Raw genomic sequence first — 13,996 nt, forward strand, 5'->3', positions numbered from 1 at the left:
CACAATGAATGGAAAACAGATATACAAATTGTGTGTTAAAGCCACAGAGTATAGTAGGCTAAGGGGTCTGGTAGACTCTAAGTGGCGAGCTTACTTGGCTGTAGAGGAGGGGCACAGGCCGGTGTGGAGGGTGCTGTACAAGCCGCCTCTCGCCAAGAGAGTGGGGGACCTGCAGTGGAAGATTCTACACTGCATTGTGTCCACAGGCAGGTTTCTCCATAGAGTGGACCCCAGCATCAGTGAGCAGTGCGCTTTTTGCTCAGCAGAGGAAACTCTCTTTCATGCCTACAGTGAGTGTGAGAGGCTGCGGCCACTTTTTAATTTACTGCAGGGAATCCTGAATAATTTAGGGGTCGTTTTTAGTAAGGAGCTTTTTATTTTTGGGGTTCTATACAGTTTTAAAATGAAAAACAGGTGTGTTCTTATTAATTTTTTATTTGGACAGGCAAAATTGGCTATTTTAAAGACAAGGAAAAATCAACTCTCTGGTTCTGGACTGACCAGTTTAGTGGTTCAGTTCAGGGTGCTCGTGGTCAGCCAGATCAGAGTAGAGTTTGAGTATTTTAAACTGGTCAGTAACCTGGAGGACTTTCAGGAGAGGTGGTGTGTGGGAGACGCCTTGTGTGCTGTGAGTGAGGAGGGGGAGCTCCAGTTTTTGTTCTAATTTTATTTAATTTTTGTTTTACAGTGTTTTATTTTGGCTTTTATCTGTTTTCAACAAAGAAAAAAACACTGTTTAATATTGATTTTTTAATGATCCTTTTATTTTGTTTAAAATCTGTTTTTAAGGAGAACACGATATATTTTAGGCAGTAGGAATCTTAACTTTTGTTGTGTTTTACCTTTATTTGAATTTTAATGGATTTTATTTGGAATATTTAAATAAAGGATCTTAAAAGTCAAAGTCTCTCTCTCTCTCTCTCTCTCTCTCTCTCTCTCTCTCTCTCTCTCTCTCTCTCTCTCTCTCTCTCTCTCTCTCTCTCGCCATTTTGACAACCCACAGTCCCAACATACCGTAAATGATAGAAAAAAAAAAATCTTGAAATATGTATGAACTTAATTTTATTTTAAATACATCTTCAAATCAACATGTAATTCATATCGGTACTGGGTTCACATTCTCATAATGCCATCAGCCTATAGAAATGAGAAAAAAACAGAAATGCAATGAGGCACAGGTGTGGTTGGAACAAAATCACTGGGGAGGTGTTGTGTGAAGGACCCAATAAACGAACACATGACTTCTATATCAAACAATGTCTTGCTGTATGTTTCATACACAGTATCTCTGGTTATTGCTGCAATACACCATATAACCTTTTTTCCCTTCTGTAGAAACAAAGTCTTTTCAAACGACTTCAAGATTTCTAAATCCTACAACAAACAAAAAATATATGAATACACTTCAAACACTCATTCATGATTTGGAGTAAATTAAAGATTATACTAAGTTACTTTGTGACACACATTTCAGCTAATGCCTTTATCAGATGTTAAGACTTATCATAGATTTACGTATGTTTAACACAATATTGGAACCAATTAAGACAAAAAAAGTGTTGAAAGGAATGTTTGTCCGCTTGTTCTTCTGTAAAACTCTAAGTAGTAACATAGACAGATGTTTAGCCTATAGGTTTGATAAGGCATTAGCCGAAGGAGTGCCGCTTTAGTTTCTCATTCAACAACAAAGCAATGCTGTGACCTTGTCCTTTTTTGAAGTCTGAAGTCCATAAACTGCCAGCAACAGCTGCATTTGTATCTCCATGTAATAATAATAATTTTAAAAGACGTTTACAAAAAAATATTCCTTCTTCAGTTCACCACAATTTCAGGTTAAAAAAAAAAAAAAAACTAAAATACTATTTTCCCAGTAGAATCTTTGCAGAGGCTATAGCTAATAAACTCAATTTCGTCTTTACAGTACAAAAGAAGAATGTTTTCTTCATTCGCAGTATCATCTTACAGTTGTTTTTTTCTTGTTTTGTGTTTTTCCAGTGTTGCGTCACAATGAGAATAATGGCAAGGTTCTCCTCAAAATTAGAAAACATGTACAATACATAAATAAATACACAAATAAATACATACATCCTCATTTTGGATATTTGGAGGTTGTGCAATTCTTTTTTCCAGGTTTGTTCTTCCAAAGTGACAGCATGCTCATAAAAATGATAATCAGCATCTTTTATCAAACGTACACATTTCTGTGACTTACAAAAAAAATGTCAATTGTCATTTCTTCCAGATGAACTTCATCCATAGCCAACTTACTTCTGAACTTCATTGCTTGGGGCAAAATTTCCTTTTGTTGTGGTTTATGGGCTTGACTGTCATTTGCAAACCTGTGCTGTATTAACAAGAACAACAGCAATGTGTGTCTATCAAACTCGAATAGAAATTCCAATAATAATAACAATAATTTTAATAACAAAAAGGGTTTCCGGGATGGAGTGGGGGGTGTTTAAGTTTAGTATTACTCTATCATTATTTTAGTTTTTTTTAATGGGGGCAGGGTGCTAGGAGCCTTCTTCCTCGTTATGGTCCACTAAGTACAGCCCTGCTAGCTGTCGAAAGCGTGGCCCCCAATCACTTAGGTATGACAAGTCTTGCTCGGATGTGTTAGAGAGAGTGTGGATGGAGCTCAAGGAGAGTGCTGGTGAGCTGGAGCCCTCAAAGGCATACGTTTGAAAGGAATCATATGGTGGGACAGAGAGATCTGTGTCTGCATGCTCCACCTTCTTGCAGATGTAGCTCCGGAAGATAGAGAAATCTGACGCTGTGGCAGAGTCTTTCAGGTCTCCCTGGCTCTGGTCCTTTATCCACTGGGGCAGGGAGTGAAGATCAGGCCCCGAGTCGCCACCCTTGACTTCGGGGAAGTCGTAGAGGCTGCGCAGGGCACTCATGTCGTAAGCCTGGGTGTCTTGCTCACCGCCACCCTCGTCATTGTATTTGATAACATTGTCGCGCATGTCCTCCTCATCCTCTGACATCCGATGGCCTTTCCGGTGTCGCTTCAGAGCTAGGATCAACAACACCAGCACTGAAAAAAATAGAACATCTCATCAAATATAAATATATCACAAATAACCTGGACTAACTGTTCCAGAACCATAAGCAGCCCATTACCAGCATTTATTGCCATAGTGGGTTTCTGCAGTGGTGACTGACAGATATTGCATTGATTGGTGCACCAGTCCTGACAGTCCCCATTACAAAATCCAGTTCTGAGGGATACAAAAATATATTGTTAACAATGGGACTGATCTTGGTTTAATGGGTGACAAATGTTTCTTCCACAGTCATCTGTGATTCATGGAAAAGGTATATATTTTTGGGGTACCACTGGACGTGTGAGACCTCATGGCTTATTAAAAACTTTTGCAGGTTTTTGAAAAATATTTTGCAAATATCTGTATTCAGGGATTTCTTTGTTTACATTTACACAAGTTTTTACTCCAATTTATGTCTAATGTCTAACTATCTTGGCTCACTTCAGCAATTCCCCACAACAGCTCAGGAGAACTGAAGGGCTGTGGGTGATACCATTGCCTTTGTTACACCCAGGAATTCCATATTAGATGCCTGGCTAACTCTGTGCCTGGCCAGTAGGGTGATGCGGAGAAACTGTCCCTGAAAATGTTGCCACCATAACCCTAAGAAGATCGTCGGCTTTGCACAGCCAGGATTCAAACCTACTCCTCAGCTGTATGACTCACCCTGCACACCAACTATTCCTTCACTCAGGGACAAAGCAAGTGTCAGCATATGTCTTGTCTCTTTGTGCCACAAAGCAGCACAGGTTTTACATTTTTTGCTAGGCCAGAGTATAAAGCTGACATTAATCTGTACCGATGTTAACAATTGGACTGAAAAACAAACAGTTTTTCACCATATCAAATGATTTGAGATTTCGTCAACCTGCCAATTGACGCAATAGCATTACCCCTACAACAGTTAGAGTATTAACACCTCAGAGGATTTGTGGTTCATCAGGGAATTGAGTCTGTGTGAGAAATTAAGAAATGAAATGACTGTCAGTGGTGCTCCAGGCAGCAATTAAAGCAACATCTACACTTCCACAGGCACCCAGTGCAGAGGCTAATCAACCGACTCATTCTCATGAGGATTCCAAAGGCCACTTAGGGAAAACAAATAACACAAAAGGCTGTTTGGAAATCTTTCTTTCTTTCTTCCTTTCTTTCTTTCTTTCTTGCAATTGATCACAGTATAACAGAGTCATACCGATGACCAGGGAGTTCTTGAAGAAAATACTGACAGAAAAAAGACTGTAACATAAAAAAAAAGGTTTAGTTTATAGCTGTCTAAAGAGTAGAATAGATATTAACTAGACTGCACAAAGACACAGCTTCAGTGTGTTGTGTTCATGTGTGGTCATGTTTTAAAACAACATCCATTTTGCAGCATAACAAAGACTAGCAATGTCTCTCGTAGCCTTTGCATGGCTTAAGACTGGATTCAAATGCTATAATGATGGCTCATTCTTCAGGCTTGCAACTACCAGGAGACGGTCGTGCAACAGTCCTGTGACACGACCAGCTGGAGTTGAAAAAAACATTAGCTCTGGTGACCAATCTCTGTTGGATCACCAGACAGTCGTATGCTCTCAGCCACGGTCACAGGATTGCAGTATTTACTCAAACTCGTACTCAGAATAGCAAGCACTGAATCTCACTAAGAAAGTGTTGAAGGATCCTTAAAACTATAATCACATTTGCTTATGCTTTTACTATGGTATTACAGGGGAATTAATTAGGGACACTTGCATAATACAGACTTAGTGTTTTAGGGGCCGACGTAAGGATACGTGTAAAGTGATTTTCTGGTGTAAAGTGGGACTTTAGCGGTCATTAATAATGCTGCGTATGTAAAGAATGGTTTTCATCTGGCGCTAGGTGTCTATCAAATTAGAACTTTGCCATTATTAATCCTTGAAATATAATATTCAAATGAAGAAAAAAGCATGGAATTGGACGGGGATCTGGAATATTAAACGGGCGCATACATTATAATGAGATGTAAGGATTTAGCCTTGCACTTATGCAATTGCTGACCCTCCAAAAACTTTACACCTCCATTTACAAGGTGCAAACCATTGCAGAAGCAAGTAATTAAGAGCTTACCCATTCTGTATTGTCTAATTCTGTAACATTATTCAATGTGTCAGAATCTGGGGATATGTGAAGGAACCTGTCCGTCCTTCCATAGCTATCTTTTATAACAGTTTACCACAGGTAAAATGGTCATTTTGTAGTTTTCTCATGTATATTATTATGTCCCTATGGGCTTTACAATGCTTACTTATGCATTACTGCATTATGCTTCACTATTACTATAGTAAACTGGTATAAGGGACGGAACACATACATTCACATGGATTGCCGACAGTGTATAATACTAAAATATCTAAGCCAGGGGTCTAGCTGTTAGTGGGTTCAAGTATCTGAGTAAGGCTAACTTCTCCACACAACAGTTTATTTTTAACATAACTTCAGATTACAGTTTTTGCTCAAATTGTAACCACAATTTAATAATTATACAAGTTACTTTAACACAGGGTTAGGCTAAAAGAGTGCTGCCATGCAAAAGCCGTACTAAATTTAGAAACTTAAATTTAGAAAAACAAGCCCCAGGTGATCACCATTCAGACAGTTTTTATTGTATCTCATTCAAACTCGACCCAAAACACTTTCATTCATGGGAGCGGTGCACAAATCTGAGACCTGCAGGATTGACCTGTGTTGAAAACTGGAAGAAAGTGGGCTAAAGAAAGTCGTGGAAGATACAATGGCTGCCCTTGAATCGATGATATCATGGGGCAAGTTCAGCATGGAAGTCTAAGTCTCTAGGTCTCAGTTCAGCTCCTCCTACATGGCACAAAGCAGCCTCAATGGAGGAAGCTTGTAGACAACGAGGTGCAAAAACAGGAGGAGACGATGAGGTGTGTAAAAGCCGTTTCCCAGGCCAAGCAGGGAGAATGGATGAGATGGGAGAGTGTGGAACAAAGAAAGATTGGCTGGTAAGACCTATGGACAATGGAATAGAGCAGGATCAGTTTCCTCATCAGGTCAACATATGCAATTCCCCCTTTACCATAGAACCTAAACCTTTGGGTAGACGAGGATCCCTCATGTCCTGTGTGTTCATCACCTACAACATTAAGGTACATTTTGAGAGGATGTAAGGTGGGTCTTAGCCAAGGACAGGTTACTTGGCGCCATGACCAGGTGCTGTGATGTTTGGCCTTAGCATTGGAAGACAAGCATAACCTGACCAATAAGTTACCACCAATTCCATTAAAGCATTACACACAAAAACAACATGTTTTAGCAGATGTTGGTCAATTAATTATTTTTCCACCTGTGATTGCCACCACTAACCTTCGACCAGATATTGTCTTGTTCACCTGGTAGAGTTAACAGTGCCATGGGAGGATGCTGTGGATGAGGCGTATGAGAGGAAGAAACTTCGGTCTGCTCAACTAGCTGTTGAAGCGGAACAGCGAGGATGGAGAGTCCGGGTTTACCCAGTGGAGGTGGGTTGTCAAGGATTTGTGGCACACTCTACAAGCTGGTTTCTCAGAGACATCAAGTTCAGTGGCCAAAAGTTGCATCGTAAAGTGAAGAACTTATCTGAAGCAGCAGAAAAGAGCAGCAACTGGCTGTGGTTGAGATGGAAAGATTCTGGCTGGGGACCTCAAGCACAATAGAAAGAAATTAACGCTGATGTACAAGTAAGTAAGCTGGGCTGAGCTGAGTGGGGGATGGAGGGGGGTGATGCTGGGACGCCAGAATCACTGTCGAGCCCTCTTAAGGTGTCGTGGGATAGTCAAAGCAACACAGAGGATGGAAGGTACCCACTTGAAGACCCCAGACATGTGCCCTACTTAGCTCAATCCAAACGGTTGTCATGCTGACGCACTGGGGAGACCGTACTGTGGTTGATCCCCGGAGTCAGCATCGCAGCCTTTTGTGTGTGCTGATGTGCTGGGGAGGTAAAATAAGCTGATTCCTGGAGCCATCAACTCCAGGCATAAAGATCTACATCATCAGATGGAAAGAAACACAAATAGATGGAGACACAGATGGATCATGTTACTTTACTGTAAAGCCATGTCTTAGTTGTTGCTTATCTTGGTGAGAGCCGTGTTCAAATCAGCATGAAGTTTTAACATCTACTCTCATGTAATGGAAATCATTACTGTACCTTGGCTATATGTTGTCCAGATGTTTCAATAAAAGTTCTCTACTTGACTGCGAGATTGCCCTTGGGTCTCAGATTTCAAGCCAAATGCAGCCTCTCCAGCAGATGGGCTATAATTGGAACGGATGTTTGCAGATGCCTCCTGTACGGGGCTGTATTCATCACGTCACTTTTAAATGAATTGATGAAGCGGCTGTTTGCTTGTAGGTAATTAGCCAGAAATTTGTTTTCATTTGCTTTGTCAATCTGTGATTGATCTAATTGCCCCCTGGGAATGCGGCTGCAGAAATGTGCTGAAGATGAGGGGGCTGGCTGATCAAGCCTCATGCCTACAAGACTCTAATGTATCTGCAAGTCAATACTGAGGTGCACTGGAGGCACAAGGGCATCTACAAATTCCACGGGCCCGGCGGCAGGCCGGGTCAAAAAAGGCAGCTGCCGGGCCTACAAAATTGGAAAAAAAAAAATCATAATTGCATGTGTGAAGTTAGTTTTCAGGTTTGTTTTAACGGAACAGGTGCAACATTTTTGTGCATTCGATTACCCGAACTCTGGTCCCTTACGCTCCCAAGAATAAAAGGCAAATGTGCGTGTACAAGCAGACAGCATAACGTAAGCCAGTAAAGTTTAGCTGGGTTCACAGAGTGTACAAACAATGTGCAAGACTAGATTTCTTTGTTCAATACCCTATTTCCTTAGGCACAAGTTTTTTCTTTTGTTTACTGAATTAAAATACAGAACTCAATGAGCAGTGCGTATCTCTTCCAATTAAAGCGACAAGAGCATAATATTGCACAAACCACCAAGTAATCATTTTTGCTGTAGTGTATTCAGAATAAAATAACACCTATTATATTATATTTTTCAGTTCACTTGCATGAATTAAGGTTTGTGTCAATGTAAGGCAAATCAAACTTGTTAAATATCAAAGACGTGAGTGTTTGTTTGAAACACAGCCTGGAGGTTTACTGACTTCCAGTTTCCGAATATGATTATCATATTTTCTTTCTCCAAGCAACGAAAAATAAGCTGCACAGGTGACACCTGACACCCCCATGTGATTTTCTAAGGGAAACATTAGAGAACATGTGAAAAACTCTGAGCCAAGGCTCCATAACCATTTGCATCTGCTAGGGAGGTCTAATTTAACAGGACAGAATCAAATTGTTTTTTTAAATGTTCCCAGTGTTTTAGTTTGAACTACTTCATCGGGTAGGCTAACCTGTGATTTATAAGTGCTTCCTACGTTATGTTCTACACTTTAATCTGCTTCTATGTATGCCCTTTCTCTCTCCAGCAAAGGCACTCCATGAAGATGTGCCTTATAACCTGGAAATCGCAGGTTTGAGTCCATGTTACATCCGACCGTGACCGGGAGCTCCAAGGGGGTGGCGCACAATTGGCCAAGCACTGCCCAGGTAGGAAGGGCTTAGGTCGGCAGGGGAATCCATGGCTGATCAGTAACCCCTGTGGCCAATAGGGCGTCTGTTGTTCTGCAGTGGAGCTGCTAGATCTGTGTTGTCCTCCTGCGCTATAGGTCTGGTGGCCTCGGTGTGGATCCGCAGTGCGGAAAATGCCAGATTGGCAGGAGCACGTTTCAGAGGACGCGTGCTCCAGCCGCCGTTCCCCGAGTCGGCGGGGGGGTTGCTAGCGGTGGGCCGAGGATACAGATAACAATTGAGCACACTAAATTGGGGAGAAAACGGGGGTAAAAAAATTGGAGACGACTACATTTATTTAAAAAACAAAACAAAAACAAAAACAAAAAAACAATATTGATTGAATAAAATATGGGTCACTGTTTTCAAGTGACCAAGTTCTGCTACACAGAAAAAACTGAAATAAAACCTGTTGATAAACCTGTCTATCACAGCATGCAAAAAAAAAAAACTGCTCTACATAACAAAGTACAAGCTTTCTCTGTCAAACTACATCACAGATGCAAGTCAAACCATGAACAACGTGAAGACTAAGTGATGTTTATGATTTCTCATTTTTTACATTTAATAAATGGGTGTGAATTAAAGGTCAGAATTAATTGTTTAACTCGTAGAATGGGCTAATGCTAGAGAAGTAAATACTTATTCAATATTCCATTAAGCATTCTCTAGCATTCTAAATAGTTTCTGTGTAGATCATTATTGTGTGTATTTAATTTCTGCCCCTGTAGTAGCTGTGAGTAAATGGAAAATTTCTACACAAAATCAAGGTTCTTAATAGATCAGTTTTAATGTCTTAATGCGGGGGATTTCTTTTTAAAAGGTTTCCTCTCAATCCAGCAGAGCTCAATTCAGAACTTGAGGAGGGCAAAACCCTTGATGTTTCACCCCAGAGGATGAGCTTTGCCTTGCCTGCTCTTAGATGAATCGTAAGACGTTTGTTTGAATGGAAAGATTAGCGGTGCAACTTTGGTGCTGTATTAGTAATGCTCCTGTTTCAGTGCTTGTTCTAGTAATGATCCTATTCCAGTATCTACAAAGGCTAGGGTGTGTGAACTATGCATCAGTTGCAGAGTCACTTACAAAAACATCCCACCCGAAAGACAGAGCACAAGGAGGTTAAGTGACTTGCTCAGGGTCACACAGTGAGTCAGTGGCTGAGCTGGGATTTGAACCGGGGATCTCCTTGTTAGAAGCCCTTTTCTTTAACCAAAGAACACCCTCCTGTTTACAGTATGGGTTTGTAAGGTAGCAAGCTACTCATGGAACAATTTGGTAGAGGTACAGTATAAAATACCAATCATCTTATTTAATGTATTCTTCTTTTTATTTAAATTGGCTTTGCATATTATTGTGTGTCCTCTCATTCTGGTGAAGTATAAGCCTTCACAATGCTTTTCCGAAAGCACAAGCAGTGTACTAACTCTGCGGCAGGCTGAAGGTAGGGCTACACGAATTATCACTGCTTCCTTTAGCTGGTGTGATAAAGAGAGAAAGGATCGATGTGGTAAATCTCCCTCCCGATCAGAAAGGATGCCGTGTAAGGACAGTGGTATGCTGTCTCCTAGATGGACCGCCTTGATGGTAGGTGGAAATCGAAAGGTGACCATATTAGGGGAAGCGCATAGTTGCATGTATCCGGAACAACTCCACTGCGATCAGCTGCGGGACGGCCCTCTGTTGGAGAAACCATGGCGACGAGTTCATTGCATGGAGGAGGTCATGGGTACAAAGGGGAAGCAGCTACGTCAGTACGCCGCCTGGCGCTGAACAAGATTAACCTGACGGCTGGAGCCTGTAGTTTTGTTTGTTTGTTTGTTACATGTTGTTTGTTGTGTGTTGCAGAGGAGGAGTACAGAGCCAGCGGCTGCAGCCACGGAGCCAGCCCGCATCAGCAGAGCACTACCCTCACTACACGACACCAGCACCACCCTGTGGATTAAAGAGCACACTTTCGTGGGTTATTGTTTCTTTGTTTTGGTCTGTAAACCAGCCGTGTTCTCCCCGATACCATTGCTGGCAGAGGGGTGGTTCTTTTTGGTTCTTTTGGGTTTTGTTTATTAAAAACAAGGACGTTTTTGGGAACACTACTGTCTGGACAATCATTTTGTTCATCAAACCTGGGGGTTTTGTGTGTCTAGGCATTTTTTTACATTTCTCCATAATTTGCAATTCTGTTTTAAATTCTTCCCATCTACTGTAATATAGCTTTAAATTCTGCGAACAAGCCTGCTAATTGTAACCTCATTTAAAATCTCGCAAACTGAGTCTCCAATAGAAATTTAGGAATTAATATGTTTAGTATCTATATAGTATGACAATGGCTGGGTTTACATGCACCTTAAAATCGACTCTACGGTCACGACTGTGTGACGTGTCGTGCAAATACATCGTGCAACAACAAAAGACAGTCCTTTGGTCAGCAAGACAGGGTTAATCTCTTTCTCGTGATAAAAATAGCTGTAAAAACCCATGTAAACCGGAGCAGGAATCATGCTTGAGTAGTAGGGTTAGTAGTAGTATTTTATTTATTTTTTAAATAGGGAAAGAAGTGAAGTCAACCTGAACTGAAAAAAAACATTTCCAGTGTTTTTCTGGTGTTTCTTCTTTTTTTTTGTATTGGGTGCGTTTTATCGGAAAATCAGAAGCCCTAAATATACTTAACCCTTTGCGCTCCTTTGTTGGACCAGGTCCGACATTACAATTTACCCTTTCTAGTCCGATGTCAGACAGGTCTCTAGTAGTTTTTTTCTCCGGAAAAAGCCAAGAAAACCTTTCAATGACCTGATAGGAGCCGAATGAAGCTGGAAAAAAAAGGGGCATATCTCAGCAATAAAGCTAGCAGCTGCACCACAGAGATAAGACGGACACAAACAAAGGAGATAGCTGCTTCCGCATCCAGTGCTCAAAGAATATCATGGACATTTGCAGAACTTTTTGAGATGTTATAGTGATAAAACAATGACTTGGATCGCATTATTGAGGAGTTTGGTGATAAAATGAGTGATCAGGAGAGGATTTATCAGTATGCATGTTTATAAAGAGATATGTGAAAAATACAGCAAACAACGGATGGGGTTGCCTTTTAAACCTGTTTTAATCTGAAAAAAATATTTTAAACAGCACATGTAAAATAAACAGCGCGTGTGAAAATAAATTGTACCTGACGTGCCTGACAAGCACTGAATAAATTGACTGCAAAGGGTTCATGTACAATGTACTTTGTGCATGATGTAACCCTAATCCTAACCCTAACCTTAGCCAAAACCCTAACCCTATCCTAACTATACCCTATCTCTAAAACTTTTTTTTTATTAATATTGTTATTAATTTTTAAATACATAACCAATAAATACATCTCTAAATAAATTTAATTATCTATCTCAAAACTCTGAAGAAACATCTTTATAATACAATTTAAAATAAAAAAAAAATAATACAAATACTTATTGCCTCTTAGACAAGTTGTACAATACATATTGTATCGCAATACAATTTAAATAAATATTGAAATACATAAATAAATAAATAAATAAATAAATGATTCAATGAATAGTCTCATGTATTACATATCAGTATCAGCTAAGTACTGAATTGCATCGAACCACAGTATTACATGTTTTCTTTTAATTCCCTGCTAACTACCGTGTGCTTTTTCTAATAGAATGACATCCAGAAATGTTTTTTGTTGGTGGTTCCTTTTCTTTTCAAAACATCATTATACCTCTTTATTAGTAAGTAACATGACTGATTGGGTGTGAATTATATTTAAGTTGAGGTTTTTTGTAAGACCTAAGAAAGCCAATGTGGGGGATTTAATTAAATAAATACCTAAAATGGTGGATATATGTTTGAATATATTTTCCCAATACAGTGGAATGTCGCATATCCGACCGTCACATAACCGCCCTCAAATAAGGTACGTATCTCATTTCCTACACTTTACTGCCCCCGATATACCTAACACACTACAATTATAAGTTCTAGAGGTGGGCACTGGAATATTCCATGTAGCTTTTACAGATCTAAGGGAGGGAAATGAACCATTAAAGTAGATATCAACTACTGCAGCAACACCCAGTTTCTCCCATTCTACACCATGAAAAGGTTTTCTATTGAAATAAATTATTTTATAACCCTGAAGATCAATATAACAGTTGACATGAGTTTGTTAAACTTGCTATCCTTTTAAACCCATGTGAGATTGAGATCATAGAGGATGAAATCTGTGGCGGTTGGGTGGGTCATGCATTGCTCCATCTAGATGATTTGTGAGCTCAGTTAAATTCTGCACTTGACAAGCTGGTGAAAAACAATGTTTTATAAACCTACGTTGATAGGAAAGATGATACCAATACATATTTGTTATGTCCAATCCACCATTTGCATTGCTATAAAAGAGTTTCCCTTTTTACCCTTTTCTGATTCAATTGTGCAAAAAGAGTTACACGTCAAGTACACTGTGACTATTTACTGAGTAAATATAAAGTAATTAGAAACACCTAATGTAAAATGTAACCCATATTTCAAGAATAGATGAAATACAAAAGAGGAAGGTGGTGTAGAAGATGAACTGGCTGGCTATCAATTCATTCTCTGAAAATGAGTCAGGATCCTCCACTTAAACTTCAGAACACTGAGGGGACAGGGAACACCCACAACTCCACATAAACTTCAGAACACTGAGGGGACAGGCTCTTTAGGCTTCAAGTTGCCATTTTGTTAAGCGTTCAGATGACACTGGGTCATGCCATGGGCTTCCATTGTGTAGAAAGGGGTTCAAGTCTGGACTAACTTAAAAGGCTAACTTGGCTATATATATATATATATATATATATATATATATATATATATATATATATATATATATATCCTGGCTGTTCCCTCTGGAAAGCTGGTACCCCTCTATAAGCCATGTGAATCAGTGTTCTTACCAATGAGTATGAGCATGCAAACCAGGAGAGCGATGAGTGCGCCAGGGCTCAGCGCTGCTGACATCACGTAGGCCGTGGTGTTGCAGGTCTGGATGGTCCCGTCAGTGTCACAGCCACACACTCGAATGGTTAGCGTCCCGGTGCTGCTCAGGGCAGGGGGGCCGCTGTCCACCACTAGGATGGGCAGCAGGTAGACGTTCTGCTCCTGACGGTTGAAGCCTGTCCGCTGGGTTCGGATTCCCGCCGTGTTGTCTGGAACACACAAAGCAGCTCTCCGTCTTTAACTGCACTTAAATCAACCACCTCCTTGTATAATTAAATTCAGCACGCCAGGTCAGGTTTCGGGTCATTGAATAATGTATTCTCTAGTTTAGCTGCAAAATGTGTTTTAGGCGAGTAAAATGC

The 13,996-nt window shown here is 40.3% G+C and overlaps 1 protein-coding gene across 1 annotated transcript in view; it reads right to left on the reverse strand.

Moving 5' to 3' along the window:
- Positions 1 to 1,112: 1,112 nt before the first annotated feature.
- The window catches only part of LOC121297780 (cadherin-22-like), a 190,667-nt gene continuing 177,783 nt past the window's right edge, over positions 1,113 to 13,996 (reverse strand). The window contains exons 11-12 of the mRNA XM_041224277.1: positions 13,592 to 13,843; positions 1,113 to 3,037 (exon numbers count right to left, since the gene is read on the reverse strand). Of these exons, the coding sequence (XP_041080211.1) occupies positions 2,514 to 3,037; positions 13,592 to 13,843 (776 nt within the window). The 3' untranslated portion in view covers positions 1,113 to 2,513. The remainder of the gene's footprint in view (positions 3,038 to 13,591; positions 13,844 to 13,996) is intronic.

Source organism: Polyodon spathula, chromosome 23 (assembly GCF_017654505.1).
Source record: "Polyodon spathula isolate WHYD16114869_AA chromosome 23, ASM1765450v1, whole genome shotgun sequence".
NCBI lineage: Eukaryota > Metazoa > Chordata > Actinopteri > Acipenseriformes > Polyodontidae > Polyodon > Polyodon spathula.